The sequence below is a fragment of the Chiloscyllium plagiosum genome, unplaced genomic scaffold (assembly GCF_037043375.1).
Source record: "Chiloscyllium plagiosum isolate Xiang-an unplaced genomic scaffold, Cpla_swu_hap1 HiC_scaffold_35, whole genome shotgun sequence".
Lineage (NCBI taxonomy): Eukaryota > Metazoa > Chordata > Chondrichthyes > Orectolobiformes > Hemiscylliidae > Chiloscyllium > Chiloscyllium plagiosum.
The window spans coordinates 54,068,948-54,089,226 of NW_028270173.1; the positions used below are offsets into that span (position 1 = coordinate 54,068,948).

The 20,279-nt window shown below is 45.9% G+C and overlaps 1 protein-coding gene across 1 annotated transcript in view; it reads right to left on the bottom strand.

Annotated features, from left to right (window-relative positions):
* Positions 1-2,858: 2,858 nt before the first annotated feature.
* LOC148140922 (uncharacterized) overlaps positions 2,859-20,279 on the bottom strand; it is a 245,778-nt gene continuing 228,357 nt past the window's right edge. The window contains exon 14 of the mRNA XM_087979048.1: positions 2,859-3,113. Coding sequence (XP_087835174.1) covers positions 2,943-3,113 — 171 coding nt within the window. The 3' untranslated portion in view covers positions 2,859-2,942. The remainder of the gene's footprint in view (positions 3,114-20,279) is intronic.

A 20,279-nucleotide genomic window follows, 5' to 3' on the forward strand; every position in this document is an offset into this window, starting at 1 on the left:
CTCCCCTCCTGACCCTGTCCCACCCTCCCAGAGACTGTTAAACCCTGTTGGACTAATTCCCCTCCCCTCCTGACCCTTTCCCACCCTCCCAGGCACTGTTAAACCCTATCAGACTAATTCCCCTCCCCTCCTGACCCTGTCCCACCCTCCCAGACACTGTTAAACCCTGTCAGACTAATTCCCCTCCCCTCCTGACCCTGTCCCACCCACCCAGACACTGTTAAACCCTGTCAGACTAATTCCCCTCCCCTCCCCACCCTGAAGTGATTGCCTTGTGTCTCTCCATTCCTGACCTTGTGGGTTTCTGGGCCCCATTGCAGGGCATTCCTGGAGCCTCATTGTGGAATAACGGGATTCTCCTGTTCCAGTGTGAACATGGACATCATTGTCTATCCTTCCATATCACAGCAGACACACAGAACTGCAGCTTATTGCTCACACCCAGCTCTTTCAGGATTGAGATTGACTTCTCCAGGGAATGTGTTTCCACAGATTGAGCAGTGGATCCCAGATCTCCAGGTTTGGATCCTGATTCTTCAAGTGAGACCTTCTCAAGTCGTGTTTCCATCCCGTCTCAGAAATGTGAGCAGTGTCACCGTCAGAGGGATCTTCACGGATGGTTCCTCCCTCACACTTTCTCAAATCTGTCACTTTTTAACATCAACAATTAACTGCAGAGACTGATCATTGCAGTTGCTAATCAATAAATTATTGTTGATCATTGATTTGTCTGAATTCTTCATTAATGATTTCACAGGAAAGGGTTAATTCATTCACTCTGCAGATTGTGGATGTTGGAATCAGCAGTGTTTGAGCTTCAGTTCAGTGTGAACTGGGAGGGGGTTATGACCATGTAACTCCCCAGGAAGCCTTCCCCAAACCAAGCAGGATGTACACAGTGAACACCGACAGAACTGTACATGCTGTAAATCAGAGCTGAAAATGTGTTGCTGGCAAAGCGCAGCAGGTCAGGCAGCATCCAAGGAGCAGGAGAATCGACGTTTCGGGCATGAGCCCTTCCTCCATGATGTAAATCAGAAACAACAATGGAAATGGCTGGAAAAGCTCAGCAGGTCTGGCAGCATCTGTGCAGAGAAATCAGAGTTACCATTTCAAGTCTGGTGACCCTTCCTCAGAACTGGTCTGATTTCTTTGATTTCTTTTCACAGATGCAGCCAGACCTGTTGAGCTTTTCCAGCAATCTCTGTTTTTGTTCAGAAAGCACAAAGTGATGTTTATATAATATGTGTGTTTCAGAGTTGGTTGGTCGATAATGACTGGGAGTGTTCATTCCCGGTGGGGGGGGAGTGTCCTTTTGGAAGGATCTGAATGAGTGTGAAGAGAGGGCCAGGCAGCTGCTGGGAGTCAGGAATACTTCACTGACTGGTGACTCAGCAGCTATTGGAGGGAGGAAAGGGCAGGCTCACCAGCTGAATGTTTCACCCAGGGCTGAGCACACAAGCTTCTGGGCTGGGACAGATGGAGAGGAACCTGCATTGTCAATGTTTCCTTCTGACAGGTGCTGCCTTTGGACACACCGGCTGGATGGGGAGGGGGGAGTCAGTGTCAGCAGCCGAGGGGGGTGAAAGGGGACCTGGAGAAGGCACTGAGCCCTGGGACACAGAGGGAAGTGAGACAGTAACTGAGCTGGAGGGGGAAGGGGAGTGACATCCAGATGAACAGGAGGGGGAGCACCCTGGGCTGGGAGGGCAGGTGAAGTGGCACTCTCACTCCTGTCCCCATGTTGCACCTTCGGGTGTTAATGTTGGGAGTGTCCCGAGACTGGGATGATAATCTAATCCCCAACTCTCCATCTCCGTGCCCCTCTTGGTCTGAGGGAGGCATTAGGGCAGCCATGAAGCTAATGGGGTGGGGTTACTGGGAGGGTGGGTGATAAACCGGTCTGATCTATCAGGGCCTGAGGGACCTCCAACAGTTCAAGGACTTGCTCCATGGTCTTCAGTGACACAGGGACCACATCAGGCCCATGTTGACACTCTGCTGGAAGAGGTGTTCATTACTGACCTGAGCAATGGACTGGTGGCTCAACATGACAAGCACCTTGACTCTCTGCACTTGAGCAGCAGGAGATGGGGGAGGTTCAGACAAGGGCTTCTCAGCAGCTGGGCCTTTGGAGAAAATGCATTCCTGAGGCATTGCCTGGTCCAAAGCAGACCCATCTCAATCCTTCTGGCCACATGGAGGATGCTGCAAGGCCCCCTAACCAGAGGCCAATACAAACCCAGCAGTTGGAGACAGCTGCTCGGGCAGGAATACAAAGCAGCCCAATAGAAGGCCTCCTGGCAGCTCCGAGTACAGAAACAGGGCAGGCCCAAGGGAGAGCAGCTGGAGCTCTCATGGATGCAGCTTCTGGCCAGCAGCTCCCCAGGGAGGAGTTCTCAGCTGCTGGGCATGTCTCTGGGACAGGAGGGGGGGGGCAGGATACGGGCACAGGGGGAGATACAGGTGGCATGAGGGTGGCAGCTCCTACAGGGGAATATCTTTATCTGCTCCCCACCCCACTGCATCCTGTGAGAGTGATTCTCAGGCATTGATGAGAGGGTCAGTTTTTAATGTTTCATTTTGAGGAAATGTTTTATTTAAGGAAATTATTTCTAAATAATAAATTGTTTCTGTTCTATTGGTGTCCATCATTTTATTTATAGTTTGGCCTGGTGTCAGTTCAAATTGTACAAAATAATTTTTATTGACATAATATCTCGACATCACAAACATTTACAAAGTAGAGAAACTGCTCATTAATATAAATGATCTGAAAGGTTTTGACCCGACCAGATGAAGTTGACGTTGTTCAGCAATATCCCCCACAAACATCCTGCAAAGTCGATTTGCTGCTGAACTAAAATGTCCCTTGTTTCCCTCTCCATCTCCACTGCTCTTCTCTCTGATTTCCTGGGGGAGGGAGAGGGATTTTCTCCTTCTCAATGTCCACATCCATCAGCCCCCAGCTGCTCTCGAGCTGCCCTGGCAGCTGCAGGCCGGGTTTCCTCAGCTGCTCCATGAGGCCTGGCTCCAGTCACATCCATGTTGGGAGCCTCCATTTCATTGATTTCTGGCCCCATATGGTCTGTGGGCTGAAGGCTCAGTGCTTCCTGTACAATGTGCACCAGACCCACACAATCCTCGAGACATTCACAGGAAAGAATTGTAAAGGGACCCCTGACTTGTTCACACTCCGGGAGATGAGATATCTGCTTCGATGTTATCCTCGCCACTTGGATATGTCATAGAATCAATTACATTAAGTTAGATAACTCTTAATAAAATATCAATCTTGTTATGATCTTTTAAACTTTATCAGAAAACTGTTGGCAAAGTCTCATACGCAGTTGATGATTGATCTGGTTTTTAAATCATCTGAATGCCAAAAATGTGAATCAAATTCAAATGGATTTCATTCCCAATGATCCACTCCCTCAGTCACTTCCTGTGAGCTGCTGTCTCCATCCCATTTGGTGAATCTGCAGAAACAGCATCAATATCAGATGGAATGATCCCAGTTGATTCACACTTGGCAAGTGAACCCAGAATCAAACTGGCTCACAGATCATAAGTTTAATATTTGCAATTGGTTACCATGCGGATTCCTCACTGAAATATATTCATATAAAGCTACTGATATTCTTCAGAAAGAGAGAAGTTTATTATAGAAAAGGAAATGGAACAACCACAGGCACATGTACATACAAGACAGATCGATCTGAAGGTATACAATAAATCAAAGATCCAGTCTATCCCACAGCACTACACTTTTACAGATACTCAACTGCAGGGAAATTTCACTCCACACTCAACGTTTTAAGAGTTTATCTTACTGACTCTCTCCAGTGTCTGACTGTCAGAATGCTGCGACAGGTTAATGATTCCTTTCCAAATCCAATGGCTTGAACCTTTCAGAATTCTGATGGTCTGCACATGTCTAGTTCCAGCAACTTGAAGACTTCAATCCAAACTCTCCTGGCTTAGAAACTCCACAAATGCCAACACTTCAGGGTGGGCGACGGGTTCCCCTGAACGGAACAACGATGCTCTTTTGACAGAAAGAAAACTGTTCTCACCAATGAACTAAAATCTTTACCCTTCTATTCTGAAGTCAAAACTTAGCTAAACTAATGATCTTTATTATTTTTCCTTGTTTGACATAAACTCAGCATGAACATTTAAACAATAAACACTGCAAGGAGCCTGCCTGCCATTTGAGGGCAGTAACATGCCTTCTTGGAATTGACGCACTGAAGTCACTGCTTGAAATGAGTTTCTAACCTTTTTAAAGGGGTCACCTTTACAGAACTGACCATCTTCCATCTGCCTCTATTTTAAAATCCAAATCCCAAACAGTGATAATAATTATACACCTTTCAACACAATCTGGAATAACCCATTCTCAGAGATCAGGAACACAACTAATGTGAGGGAATTGTGGAAGAGATCCTCATTCCCACACTCCCCTCCATCCTTACACTTTATGGAGATTCTGGAGATCTCTCCTGCTCTATTGATATTCAGTCAGTCAGCGAGGATGTGAGTGTGTGCATGTAGGTTTAATGATCAATATTAGACGGAATCTGGGCGGATCACATAAAGGAAGATCAGGCAGGGAATGTATTTAGCTGAAAATGTGTTGCTGGAACAGTGCAGCAGGTCAGGCAGCATCCAGGGAACAGGAGAATCGACGTTTTGGGCATAAGCCCTTCTTCAGGAATAAGCCCTTCTTCAGGAATAAGCCCTTCCTGAAGAAGGGCTTATGCCCAAAACGTCGATTCTCCTGTTCCCTGGATGCTGCCTGACCTGCTGCGCTGTTCCAGCAACACATTTTCAGCTCTGATCTCCAGCATCTGCAGACCTCACTTTCTCCCCAGGGAATGTGTTTATACATGTTAATGTGTGTGTGGGTATACAGTCAGATCCATTCAACACAGTCCCCTGTACTCCCAGTACTGGAGATTCCCCCACACTCACTCTGTCCCCTCGGTTCCACATTCCCCTCTGATTCTTACTGCTCCATGGTCTTTTTCAGATGAATATCCTGATTATCCCCACAATAACAGCTGGTGGAATGATCATTGATGCAATGAAAGTTCCAAGATGGGAGCATCTCCAATTGTTTTGCAAAATTCCTGAACAAATTTGAATAATCAGAATTTTCTCTGTTCCTGGATCCATTCCCAGTTCTGTGTTGATTGGGAACAATGTTAACTAAACCCAACCATTGGGAATTGATGGGATCGGTTGAAATGCTGGTTTGACCTTCGCCCAGTTTCACTCTCCAGTGAAGTCACTAAAGATCCCATTGATGGGGTGTAAAGACTGTGTTGTCCCAATCCCAGGGACTACTTTCCCAGATAGTTCAGTTCCCATTCTCCCCTATGTCTCTGTGTCCTTTCCTTGTTCAATCCCCAGGGCTATATTGAACATCAAACCTCAAAGGGAGGAGGAATAAACTGACCATGGAAAACTGGGCAGAGCTGGTATTGAAGAAAACAACAGAGAAACAGCAAACTCTTTAAAATAAGCATTTGGTCCAATTCAACCCCAGAACTTAGTCCTAATCTACTGCAGTGAACCCATTGTGATCAAGACATGAAATAAATGAGAGAATCCAGCTCAAAGAAAAGGCTCCCACAGATGTCCAGAGATTGAGGGACAGATACTTAGATAAGGATCAGCTGATTAAACAGATGGATTGGTGAAGGGGAGCTCATGTCTGACGAACCTCACTGAATTTGCAGAGGAGCTGACTAACATGGTGTTTGACATAAAGTTTTTGGACTTCATGGAGGTCATTGATAAGGTTCCAAACAAGAGAATTATTGACAATAATAAGACTATATGAAATTGGAGGGAATCAGAGCTCAGTGTGTATCAGGGAACGTTTGTGGACCTAGTCTTTACAAACCTCCAGAATTGAGGAAGGAGATGGAGAATGGGAATAACTGGGATGCTTTCACATTGGCAAGATGTGACAAGTTTTCATCCTCAGGAGTCTGTACTGGGTCCTCAGCTTTTCACCATCGCTATGAATGCGTTTGATAAAGGAACAGAGTTGTCGGAATGAGGATGATGCTTGCTCGTTGGAAGATCACATCCTTGATATCATTGAATATGAGACAGTTGTGCTGCACTAACCAGGAAGTCCTGAACGACCAGAAAACTTTCCAATCTCACTCAGGGCCATTGTCACACCAGGACAGTTTCCAAACCTTCACTGGCCATGAAGTCCTCTAGTGGGACATGAGCCATTGGCTTCTCCTCCAGAGGTATGGACACTACCACTGTGTCACAGGAGTTCCCTGGCAGAGAATGATACATCCAAGTTTAGAGATGGTCATGAGGCCAAGTGTAAGGTATTGACAGGTGGAATACTGAATTCCATTCGCTATAGTTTAACCAAATAGGGTTGGGGATGGGGGGGGGGGGGGGGGGGGGGGGTGGAATTGAGAGATTATCCAGGTTAAATCAGAGCATGATCAATCAGAATAGTTTTGTAATTATGAAAAGTTTGGGAATGTAAAAATAGATATGTACAGCTATGCAAAGTTATTATTAAAAGCCACTGCGATGTTGCATAACAACAATTTATTTCCAGTCTGGAGGGGCTGGAGGGTAAACTCCTTCTCCAGCATTAAAAACGTGCACAGATGCATTAAAAACTTTTTCTTTTACTCATTCATGGGCTGCTGCCATATTGGTGGGCAAACATTTATTGATCATTTCAAATTGCCCTGCAGAAAGTTGATATGTGTTGCCTCTTGAAATTCAGCAGCCCTTTGCATTTGAGCCACCCACAATGCTGTTCATAAGGGAGGTCCAGCACTTGGACCCAGTGACAGTAAAGGAGCCAGGATACTATACATAGTCAGGATAGCGAGTAACTGGAAGGGGAACATGCAGATAGTAGTGTTCCCAAGTATCTTCTGCGCCTGACCTTTTAGTTAGTGGAAGCTATGTGGTGAAACATGTTGTTAGTGGAGTGTGCACCCTGGAGATGATGCACACAGCTGCCACTGTGCATTGGTGCAGGAGGGAATAAATGTTGGAAATAATACATACATGGGCTGCATTTAAGCAGGCTGTTTTGTCCTGGATGGTGACATGCTTCATTTGTGCGGTTGGAGCTGAATTCATCCAGTTTGTGATAGATTTATATAAACCACAAAGATGAGGCTGTGGGAAGGACGAGAAATAAGCTTGCGGATGACACAAACATTTGCCAGGTGGGTGACAAGTGACAAAGAAGGTCTTGGTTCCAGGAGAAGATAAATGGATTGGCCAGATGAACAATCAATGGCAGATGGAATTTAACCCTGATCAATGGGAGGTGAGGCAGAAGGAACAAGTGTCTCTGCAATTAACAACAAATGATTAGGAAGGAAATGTGGTAATCAGCAAGAGGGCTCCTTGCCCATATTTGCCCTGATGCCATAGACTTCATGGGGTTCAGAGTTCATGTTGAGGACTCCCAGGGCAATTCCTTTCTGCTTGCTTATCACTGTGCCACGATCTTTGTGAATATGATAAGTAATATTCCCAGGCATCTGCTCTGCAGCTTCAGCTTTTCACCATTTACAGTAATAACTTAAATAAAGGAACGGGGAGTTGGACATCCAAGTTTACAGATGGCACTACATTAGGAGGCATAATGAAGACACATAGACAGATTAAATGAGCAAATCCCGTTTGACATAGCTTTATTCAATGTGGGGGGAGTGTAAGATCATCCAGCCTAAAGATGTTAAGGACAAGATGAAATATGTAACAAGGAACAGTTAAAATCTGGAAATCGATTTCCCACAAGGCTATCAAACCTTAATTGCAACAATTCAGCCTTTCTTAAAAGAAAAAGAGATGACATGTAGCCAAAGGTTGACCGCAGAAATAAATTCAGTTGCTGCCTGGCGAGAGAGTGAGAGTGCAAGAGAGACAGGAATTCACACCAGATGAGCTGTCAAGGGAGAAAGGCTGCTGCAAAATCAACCTGTAATCTCCAATGAGTATCTCACACTTAGCAAGGTAGTAAAAAAAAAGGAGAGAAACATTTCCGTCTTCCATCTTTCAAGAACACACAAGGGCAGAGAGAGGTTACAAGAGTTTGAATGTTAGTCTGGTTTGTGACTGATCACATAACCGAGTGTGTGGATTAGTTCCAGCTGGAAGAACAGCTACTTAAACACCCTTGCGCTGCAGGTTGTACAAAGGGAAATCTTAACTTATGTTCTGCCAGTTAGGCAATACTGAAATAAATGAGGACAAAAGGGTTCCATTCAAATTATGTAGCTAATAATCTCAAAATTGACTGTCAACTAATGCTACTGGCAACATACACTACAATGGCCACAACTTTCAAATATTTATTATTCGTGAACAATTCAGAGATTGATCAACTTTTTTTAAAATTTTCATCTTATTTCTAAACTCTTTACATGTGTGTTGCTTCCCTACTTCCTCTTGTAGTTAATATTAAATATACTCACTTTTTAAAATCAGGATACTCTAATGAAATTGAAAAAATATCAGTTCATTCAGGTGATTAACCAGGGCTGAGTGCAGCCACACACAGACACGGACACAAGGGGAGACGCAGACACACAAACATTGTGCCCAGTCCCTTACCCCACTGATAGAGCTGGGCCTCTGCCAGGCTGCTGTGTTCAATGTGACAGGAGTATTGATCCTCATCACCAGCATTGATCTCAATCTCTTTCTGGATCTGATGGGTCCCATCGTGGTTCGGTCGTACCCCCGAGGATTGGGTCTCAGACATGACCTCTCCATTCCTTAGCCAGGTCACCTCGATGTCTGCAGGATCAAACCCAGTGACCAGGCAGGAGAGAGTGAGCGGCTTGTCCTGACCATTGGGCTCCCTCCTGGAGGTAAACACTGCAGCACGGGAGAATGGACTGAGTGGAGTGACCCAGAGGTCAGTGCTGGGGAATGGACTAAGTGGAGTGACCCAGGGGTCAGTGCTGGGGGATGGACTGAGTGGAGTGACCCAGGGGTCAGTGCTGGGTGATGGAATGAGTGGAGTGACCCAGAGGTCAATGCTGGGGATGGACTGAGTGGAGTTACCCAGGGGTCAGTGCAGGACGATGGACTGAGTGGAGTGACCCAGAGGTCAATGCTGGGGGATGGACTGAGTGGAGTGACCCAGAGGTCAATGCTGGGGGATGGACTGAGTGGAGTGACCCAGAGGTCAATGCTGGGGGATGGACTGAGTGGAGTTACCCAGAGGTCAATGCTGGGGGGTGGAGTGACCCAGGGATCAATGCTGGGAGATGGACTGAGTGGAATGTTCATGATAGAACAGTTTGAACAGTACAGCGCAGTTATAGAATTAATTATCTTGATTGATTCCTGATAGTTTGAACAGGAACAGGGACCCATATCTACATGCAAACACTCAGTCACATTAATTTCTGCTGATTGATTCTCCTCACATTCTCTATCCATGAGGGACTGACTCTATCCTTGATCATCTCCCCTTCGTTATCTCTCAGAAGCATTTACTACAGAGATTTCTATTTCCTGTTCACACTGCCTCCTAAATCCACACTGCCCATTCCGTAATCCTGGAGAAGATAGATTTCCCATCCCCACCTTTATATATGAATAGACATTGAGACTCAGTGAGATGATAGGAATTCTCCAACAAACTGCCCATTCCTGGAGAATCTTAACCATCCAACCAGGTTCCCACCTGCAAATCAAATCCCTGACCTTCCTCAATGCATCACAACTTTATCAATACCTTCTTCAGAAAAGGAAGAGTTAGAACAGAAGAATGTGCCCTATGTCCATAACTCATGGCATTGGGAACACGGGACAGACCAGGGGGAGTTTCTGAATCAATTCTCTTACCATGTGTCTGGTTCATGCTCTTCATTAATGTACACAGATATTTCTTTGCGAAGTTTGAATGTTTGTTTCTAAATGCTGTGTTGTACTTCTAGTCTGACTGAAAGATTCTGCCATGAATTGCTGCCTGGCAATTGTCTGTTGATTATTACTGTCACGATAATGAACTATAACTTCATTCATCATTGCAACTTTTGTTACAACAGAAAAGTCTTCAGGACCAGAATCATACAGGACAGTGAGACCCCATCATCCTGGGAATGATGCTTGGCTCAGAGAAAATGACTCCTTTCCCATGGGAAACCCAGAACTGCCAGCCTAAGACCTTCCCCAGGGGCAGTAAAGAGATAGGATGTTCCAGTCCATGAGGTTAGATGTCCCATTAAAACAGGACTCAAGACAGAGGAGTTAGCCATCTGTTTACCTTTCCCCCAGCCCAGCCTATCCCACTTCCTGGACAGTACCCTGGTGTTAAGATTCAAACATCACAGATGGAACCTGACCGGGACTGTATGAATGGACTAAAATTCATTGATGTATTCGAATAACGTAAGGTCCATGTGAGAAGTGAAAGACTGTCCCCAGTTGGGAATAGCTTGGGGAGATCCATTTTTCCCAATGGGAGAGTGTATCTTATTTGCATATGCATGAATAAACCCCGGCCAAGCTTCCAAATTGTTCTGTCTAGTTTTCTTAGGCTGTGGAAATTGAAGAGAAAACCATCCTTTTCAAGGGCATCATCACAGCTGAGCCTGGGCTGGGTTAAACATGGAGTATCCTTCTCCTCCCCGCAGGGTTTACAAGACTTTAGACCAGGAATGATGAAGCTGTTTGGCTTCTCCCAATCGATGTGAAAATTAAAATTCTCCATTGGAACCATTTCCCATTTGCTCGGAGCTTCTCTGATCTCGGGGTTTCTACATCCTGCTGTCAGGAGACCTGGACACAAATCCCATCAGAGTCTCCCAGACTGTGCAATGGAGTTTATTTGCTCAAAAACTGCATGAAACCATTCAAATTTCTGTAAATCCCTTTTTTAGAAATAGAATCAGTCTGAACATTGGGGCACAGACAGCCTCACACTTTCAATGTATTATTTGAAACGACATGGTACCTATTGTTAAAGTTCACTTGGGACGTAACTTTTTTACAAAGTTCTGGGATTTACATATGAAAGAACTGAAACCAACATGGTCATTCTAAAAGATGAGAGACTTAACAAACAATCAAGGTCTTTTTCAATTTATAATTTCAGCTGCATCACACCGTAAACTTTTGCTATAAATTCTGTGTCTTACGATCTTATACTCCACAACCACCTGATGAAGGAGCAGCGCTTCGAAAGCTAGTGCTTCCAAATAAACCTGTTGAACTATAATCTGGTATTGTGTGGTTTTTAACTTTGATAATTTCCTGAACTTCAAGCAGCAGAACCAGAGAGTCAATGATTGGTCAGTCTCAGTAAAATGAAGAGATGAACAAAATCTATCATCAGTCACCAGGAAGATCAGACACAGACAGTTTCAGTTCCACACAGTGAAACAAATACTGTCCGAACCGGACTTCCTCCTGTTGGCAATAGACTGCAAATAGACTGCAGGTAGTTTTATTTTCCGGGGGGGGGGGGATTCTCCTCAGGTTGACACTGAATGGACTCCCACACCCCACCATCCAGAGCAATTTAGTGGGTGGGCTCTATCAGCAATCTCCAGCAGCAAGGGTATCCTGGAAGAGTAGTTTGTTTGTCTCCAGCTATGGGGTGCATTGCTGGTTCAGTGGTCAAACTCTCAATTCCCACGTACCTCGATTCGATTCCCGGCCAACTCGTGGCAGTCAGTTCTTGTATATTGGAAAGAGATTGCGTTTAGCAGCATGATGTAAAGACATCAATCTCTCCATCAATTACGGTGTAATTACGGAAGATGGACTGTTCTACGTGGACAACAAAGAGACAGGCATAACTGGGGCCCATACGTGTGCCCATGGCTACCCCTTTGGTCTGGAGGAAGTGGGAGGATTCGAAGGAGAAATTGTTAAAGGTGAGGACCAGTTCGGCCAAACGAATGAGAGTGTCGGTGGAAAGGTACTGTTGGGGCCCTGGTCGTGGCGGATGGAGGTGTAGAGAGATTGGATATCCATGGTGAAGATGAGGCATTGGGGGCCAGGGAAACGGAAGTCTTGGAGGAGGTGGAGGGCGTGGGTGGTGTCTCGAACGTATGTGGGGAGTTCCTGGACTAGGGGGAGTAGGACAGTGTCGAGGTAGGTAGAGATGAGTTCAGTGGGCAGGAGCATGCTGAGACAATGGGTCAGCCAGGGTGGTCAGGCTTGTGGATCTTGGGAAGGAGGTAGAACTGGGCAGTGCGGGGTTCCTGGACTGGGGTTGGAAGCTGTGGGTGGCAGATCTCCTGAGGTGATGAGGTTCTGTATGGTCTGGGAGATGATGGTTTGGTGATGGGGGGGTGGGATCATGGTCGAGGGGGCAGTAGGAAGAGGTGTCCTTGAGTTGGCGTTTAGCTTTGGCGGTGTAGCGGTCAGTGCGCCAGACTACCACTGCACCCCCTTTATCTGCTGGTTTGTTGGTGAGGTCAGGATTGGAGCAGAGGAATTGGAGGGCTGTGCGTTGTGAGGGTGAGAGGTTGGAGTGGGGGGGGGGGTTAGATAGGTTGAGGCGGTTAATGTCCTGGCGGCAGTTGGAAGTGAAGAGGTCAAGGGCGGGTAATAGGCCAGCGGGGGGTATCCAAGTGGATACAATGTGTTGGAGGTGGGCGAAGGGGTCCTCGGTATGTGGACGGGAGTCCTGATGGTGAAAGTAAGCTCGGACGTGGAGGCAGCGGAAGAAAGTCATTGATGCGTGGACGGAGGGGGATGAAGGTGAGTCCTTTGCTGAGGACTGGTCGTTCGTCCTCAGTGAGGGGGAGGTCTAGAGGGATGGTGAAAACTCAGTAGGGCTGGGATCTGGGACCCGATGTGGGTGTGAGCTGGGAATGGGAATGGAGCCTGTAACTGGAGTTGGTGTGGTGATGGGGGAATGGGGATGGAGTCATGAGCAGGGGTGGTGTTCCCCTCAGGGTTCTGGGGGGCGGGGATGGTGACAGTGGGATCTGTGGGGGGCATGTCAGCAGAATGCAGGTGAGTGGAGCTGTTGGGGGGGCGAAGTGGTGGCAAACACGGCAGTAGGGGAGGCAGAAGTCACTGAGCATGTGACATCGGTGATGATGTGAGGGGCAGAAGTGATGTCATGTGTAGTGCATGAGGCATTGTGAGGGGTGGAAGTGGCTGTGGGAGTGGCCATGATGGGGGCGGAAGTGACATCATCAATCAGCGTGGGGGTTGGCTAATGGCGCCCAAGCAATTCCAGAGGCTGGGGGAATCTACTGGAATGTTTGAGGAGTGCTGGTTATGGAGGTGGGTAGATAAAAGTTTGTTGTACTTACAGTTTTTGATATTTGAGATGGAGTTGAAATACTGTTTGTTGAGAGTATGGATTCTCCTGAGGATGTAGTACAGAGTGGGTCCTTTGCAATTCTGAGAGAGTGTGGCCCTCAGCTGAGGCAGGGCTGACTGTAGAGAGGTTAGGTGCCAGCGCATTGCTGCAAGCGTGGAGCGGAGGATCTTGAAGGAGAACCGTTGCTGGTGTTTTTGAATCTGTAGTCTGTACTGTTTGTCCTGTTCGGGTCCGAACTCTGCTGGTTTAAAGGTGGTCTGGAGTCCGTGTGGGATGAGTTGGTTATGGAGGCAGATGCTGAGGAAGCAAATGTGGCTGTGGTAGCGAGTTTGTTTCAGGACATGGTTGAAGAGCTTCAGGGCAGAGGAAATGACCTGGGAGTTGCAGTGGGAGAGGGACTCCCTGAGATTCTTATAGAGAGAGGAGGAAAACTTCTTCAAGGCAGTTGTCCTTGCAAGGCGATTCACAGTAGGATTAAAATTAGCTGGGTAAAAACAATGACTGCAGATGCTGGAAACCAGATTCTGGATTAGTGGTGCTGGAAGAGCACAGCAGTTCAGGCAGCTTCAGGGGAGATAATCAGTCAACCGGGGCAGTCAGGTTTGTGGATTTTGGGTAAGAGGTCGAACCGGGCAGTGATGGGTTGGGGAATGATGAGGTTGGAGGCTGTGGATGGGAGATGCCCAGAGGTGATGTGGTTGTGGATGATTTGGGAGATGACAGTTTGGTGATGTGAGGTGGGGGTCGTCATCAAGGGCGTGGTAGGACGAGGTGTCAGCGAGTTGGCATCTGGCATCGGCAAGGTAGAGGTCAGTGTGCCATACTCTCACTCTTCTACTTCCCACATCTCCACTCTTGAACCCCACCCATCTGACCACAACAAGAATAGAAAACCCCCTGGTTCTCACCTTCCTCACCCTCACCCCAACAAATCTCCAGATACAATGCAATATCCTCTGCCATTTTCACCACCTACTCTTAAATCTCACCCTACCTGCATTCTGCAGAGCCCATTCCCTCTGTGACTCCCTCATTAGGTCCATGCTTCCCCCCACCACCAACCCATCCTCTACTCTCTACACCTTCCCTTGCCAAGACACAAGGTGTAAAACCTGTGCCCACACCTCCACACTCACCTCCATCCAAGACCCCACAGGATCATTTCAAATACGACAGATGTTCCTGCACATCCACCCCCTCAATTACTGTGCCTGTTGCTCTCGATGTGGTCTCCTCTCCATCAGGGAGACAGGACACCAACTTGCCTAGCGGTTCAGGGAACATCTCTGGTTCCCACGTACCAACTAATCCTATCGACCTGTGGCCAACCACTTCAACTCCCCTTCCTACTTCCCCAAGGACATTAAAGTCCTGGGTCTCCTCCACTGCCAAATCCAAGCCACCAGCCAACTGGAGGCAGAACGCTTCATCTTCTACCTCAGGACCTTTTAACCGCACGGCATCAACATCATTAGTTTCCAAATCTCCCCTCCCTCCACCTCATTGCAGATTCAACCCTCCAACTCAGCACCGCCCTCTTGACTCGACTTACCTTCCTTCCTTCCCACCAGTCCGCTCCACCCTCCCCACTGACCTCTCACAATCACCTCCTATCTGCATCTATCTATTGCCTTCTCACCTACTTTCTCCCCAGCCCACCCCAGCCCACCCCACCCCACCCCTATTTATCTCTCAGACCCCTTCCGCCTCCACATTTCTGATGAATGCCTGAAATGTCAACTCTCCTGCTCCTTGGATGCTGCCTGACCTGTTGTGCTTTTCCAGCAACCCACATTTTGACTCTGACTGTCCAGCATCTGCAGTCCGCACTGTCTCCAAGAGAAAAAGAGGGGCATGAGAGTGACTATGAGGGGAGGGGGGTGTGAAGCAATGGAGGAGGTGAAGGGACTGTGGAGAGAGAGAGACTCTGAAGGAGGCAGAGTCTGGAGATGAGGGAAAGAAACAGGTGGGGAGAAGTTGAGGGAGAGAGTGGGATGGGGAGTTTGAGACTGGGACAGTGGCTGGAAGAGAGACTGGGGAGAAGATGGATGAGAGACTGAGTGGATAATAGACTGCAGAGGAGGGAGGATGGGAGAATGGAGAGAGGCTGTGGTGGCTCGGTGGTGAGAACTGCTGCCTCACAGCGCGAGGGACCCAAGTTCGATTCCAGTCTCTGGCGACTGTCTGTGGAGAGTTTGCACATTCTCCCCATGTCCATATGGATTTCCTCCCAAAGATGCTAAATGGCCTGTAGTGTTCAGGGATGTGTTGGTTAAGTGCAATAGTCAGGGGTAAATGTAGAGTAATAGGGTAGAGGAATGGGTCTGGGTAGGTTACTCTTCGCTGGGTCGGTGTGGACTTGTTGGTCTGAAGGGTCTGTTTCCATACTATACGGATTCTATTATTCTATGAGGGTGGAAGAGAGATGAGAGAGAAACTAGGAAAGGGAAGTCAGGAAGAAAAGACAGAGAGGCTGAAAATGGTTTGCATAACAAGTCTGCTGCTGTTTCATAATTCTGCCATTGTATGTGTAATAATGTCCAATTTAGCTTCATAATTCCCTGCCATTTCACAGGAGCTGGTAGGGAATAGCTGTGCCACATTCTTCCATCAGGTATATTAACTGTGGCTTGCTTTATTCATCTTTGCATTGCTTTAAGTCTAATGGCAGCTGTCAATATCTCCCTGTCAGTAGCTGTGCTTTCTCAAAACTCTGCAACACTCACCTCAGTGCCTGTACTAACATCATGTCTCAAGGGTAGAGGACACATGAGCACAGCAAATAGGAAGGACAATTGTACATTGTTCAAGCCACCCAGACAATGATGGGTTTTGGTAAAATATGATTATAGTTATTTCAATATGAATTTGGTGTTCTTTTCGTATTGTCATGATTCAAAGGGGATGACACGTCGGAAATCATGAGCTGCTATTCTGAGAGTCATCACACTATTTGAAGGTTTTAAAAGAAATCTGCTTCAAGTTGTTCAATTACCTGACAACCAATCCCATTGTTGTTGTCAGGCAGAGGACCTCTGTCTGAGAACATGTGAACATAAGAACCAGGAGCAGGAGTCGGCCATCTGGCCCTTTTGTGCCTGCTCCATCATTCAATAAGATCATGGCTGATCTCTTGATGGCCTCAGCTCCACTTACCTACCCTCTCAGTATAACCATTAATTCATTTACTGTTCAAAAACGTATCGATTTTAACTTTAAAAACATTTGCTGAGGAAGCCTCAACTACTTCACTGGGCAGGGAATTCCATAGATTCACAACCCTCTGGGTGAAGAAGTTCCTTCTCAATTCAGTCCTAAATCCGCTCCCTGTAATTTTGAGGCTATGCCCTCTTCTCCTAGTTTCACCTGCCAATGGAAACATCCTCTTTACTTCTAACTTATCTATTCCCTTCATAATTTTATATGTTTCTAGAAGATTCCCCCCTCATTCTTCTAAATTCCAATGAATATAATCCCAGTCTACTCAGTCTCTCCTCAAAAGCCAACTCCTTCAACCCTGGAATCAACCTAGTGAACCTCCTCTGCACCCCCTCCAGTGCCAGGACATCCTTTCTCAAGTAAGGAGACCACGACTGCACATAGTACTCCAGGTGTGACCTCGCCAGCACCCCGCACAGCCGCAACATAACCTCCCTACTTTTAAACTAAATCTCTTTAAATTGCTGAATCCCTTTGGCAACGAAGGACAAAATTGAATTTGCCTTCCTAATTCCCTGTTGTACCTGCAGACCAACCTTCTGTGGTTCATCCACAAGTATATTCAGGACCCTATGCACAGCAGCATGCTGCAATTTGTTACCATCCAAATAATAATCCTTTTTACTGTATTCCTACCAAAGTGGATGACTTCACATTTATTGATGTTATACTCCATCTGGCAGACCTTTGCCCACTCCCTGAAAGTTTCAGAGTCCTTGGCACACTTTGTTCTACCACTAATCTTGGTGTCATCTGCAAACTTTGACACACTACACGTGGTCCCTAACTCTAAAACATCTGTGTAGATTGTGAATAATGTGGTCGCAATGTGATATTAAAGAGTTAACTTGCTCTGCTGACCTACAGGAAATTGGATGTCCTGAGGCTAGGGTGGGATGCCTCCGATTTGGAGGTAGACTGTTTTATTTGGGAAGTTTCATTTGGAGAACATATTTTTAATATATTCTGCATTTGTTTCCCACAAATATGAGATTTAAATCTGAAGTGAAACTGCCTCTTCAATGGCTAAAGAACAGGAAACATTTTGTGGTTTTCTTGCTGTTCCAGATTTTGAAATACTTTTCCCGACAGCTTTCATATTCGCCAAGTATTAATTTGTTAAAGAAAAATAATTTTTGAATAACCTGAATGATCTACCCAAGGATTTGATTTTAGAACCATTGATTGTTGTTTATAAATGACTTGTTTAAGCAGTATAGTTTAGAAGTTTATGGATTGCATAAAACTTGATAATGTCATAAATAATGAACAGAGTAACAGACTTCAAGATGACTGAGAATGTTGAAAAAGGTAGACACAATTTAGTGTAGTTCAGTGTGTGACTGTCTTCATACTGATATCGACCTTGTAGGGATGGAATGAAAGAGGAAATGCAAAGATACTTTCAGTGGCTAACATCTTCTCTCGAGTTTCTCCATTCAGACCACTGCCCTCCACAACCTAATCCAATGGATTCAATCAGATTCAGTCATGAGCATGAAAGGTGAAGAAGCTAACAACGGTGAGGAGGAGGTCTGTATGCTTTTTGTCAGTGGCCTTCCTATGAGCTTTGCATTGTCTTTCAATCATTTAAAGGGTATGACGGTTCATTGATGAAGCTAACATCAAAACAGCCAATTGACTTTGTTACATTTGACAGCAGATTGGGAGCAGAAGCAGCAAAGAATGCTGCATTCACTGGGCCTGCAGCTGCTGCATGCTCAGATGCACTGGTATCCTCCATCTGAAGCATCTGTGCAAGGATGGAAGTCTAGTCAATTTTGTTAAGTATTTAACTGCCCTTATTCAAGAATTCAGATTTCTCCATGGAATGGAGTGCAGGGACAGACTGGATTTTATTTTCAGATTGGAATTTACTGAAGGAAATTTTGGATAATTAGCTCATTTCCACTTGACGTAGAGAGAGTGGAGTGGTCACTAAGGACTGTGGATTTAAGAACTTTACTGGTGAACGTTTTTCCAATGTGGGAGGATCCTGCAGATCCTATCTACTGGATGGACTAGCAATTGTTGGAGAAACTCAGCAAAATTGGCAGCAACAATGGAGAGAAAGCAGAGTCAATGTTTCGAGTCCAGTGACCCTTCTGATGAAAAAAATTCTAGCAATTTCTGTTTCTGGTGAAACTCTGTTTTGCTGTTTGTGAAAATATCTTTCTTTCTTTGTTTCTTTGTGTAGTAAGCCTGTGTTCTATTTTTGAAGATCATCTGCAGGTTCATATGAATATTTTTCAGTCTCTGTCCAGCACCATAAATAATAAAAATGATATCCATCAGGACAGACATCCTTTTAGGATATAACCTATACAATAGCTGAGATCATAACAATGTATTGTTTAAAGGGTATTCAGCTTGGATTGTGATGAAAAGAAAATTTGTCACAAAGAGTCATGTGAGTCTTTGAAACTTTCCTATCCAGGGCTTTGCAAATATTTACTGCTGAATATCCTTTAACACTGGGACGGGGAGGGTTTCGGCTTCTTGGGGTTCAAGGCATCTGGAAAGTGGAGAAGCAAGAGGATCAAGGATGATAACCAACCATGGTCCTGTTGAATAACAGTGCAGTCTAAATGATGTACGTTGAATGGACATGGTGCTAAATGAAATTATGGTGACATACTCATAACTTCATTAAATGAGAGAACAGAGTCAAAAGGTGAATGACTTAGAAAGTGCAGGCACGCAAACACACACATGTGCGCGCACACAAATATCCAGTGCAATATTGCTTACCCAACTGATCTTGGCATTGACCAAGCTGCAGTGTTCAATGTGACAGGAGTATTGATCCTCATCCCCAGCATTGATCTCAATCTCTTTCTGGATCTGATGGGTTTAGGGTGGTTCGGTCGAACCCCCGAGGATTGGGTCTCAGACATGACCTCTCCATTCCTTAGCCAGGTCACCTCGATGTCTACAGGATAAAACCCAGTGACCAGGCAGGAGAGAGTGAGTGGCTTGTCCTGACCATTGGGCTCCCTCCTGGAGATGAACACTTCAGGCTGAACTGTGATGGGAAAGGGTGAAAACACAAACACAGACAGACACTGAATGGAATGGGAGAATGGTTTCATAGATCAGTGAGGTTAGATCAGAACATAGGATCAAATCTCTGTGAGGACTGTATTGCTTATGTCTTTGCATCTTCAAAAAACTGTGGACTGAAAGAAGGAAGAACTGTTTTTGTAAACAGGGACTTGCCAGGATGGCTGCACAATTTCACAGAATGGAAATTGATACCCCATAGTGAACTCTGTTTTCAGTGGTTGTGTGTTCCTGCAAAGTGCAGATGGTCAGGAGTTGATGAGTTATTTATAAATAATTTTGATTCTTAGCTAACTTCATTTCCCTTCATTCACTCATTCAAGCATTCATTCATAGAGTCATAGAGATGTATAGCATGGAAACAGACCCTTCAGTCCAACCCGTCCATGCCGACCAGGTATCCCAATCCAATCTACTCCCATCTGCCAGCACCCGGCCCATATTCCTCCAAATCCTTCCTATTCATATACCCATCCAGATGCCTCTTAAATATTGCAATTGTACCAGCCTCCACCACATCATCTGGCAGCTTATTCCATACACGTACCACCCTCTGCGTGAAAAGGTTGCCCCTTAGGTTTCTTCCATATCTTTACTCTCTCACCCTAAACCTATGCCCTCTAGTTCTGGACTCCCCGACCCCAGGGAAAAGACTTTGCCTATTTATCCTACCCATGCC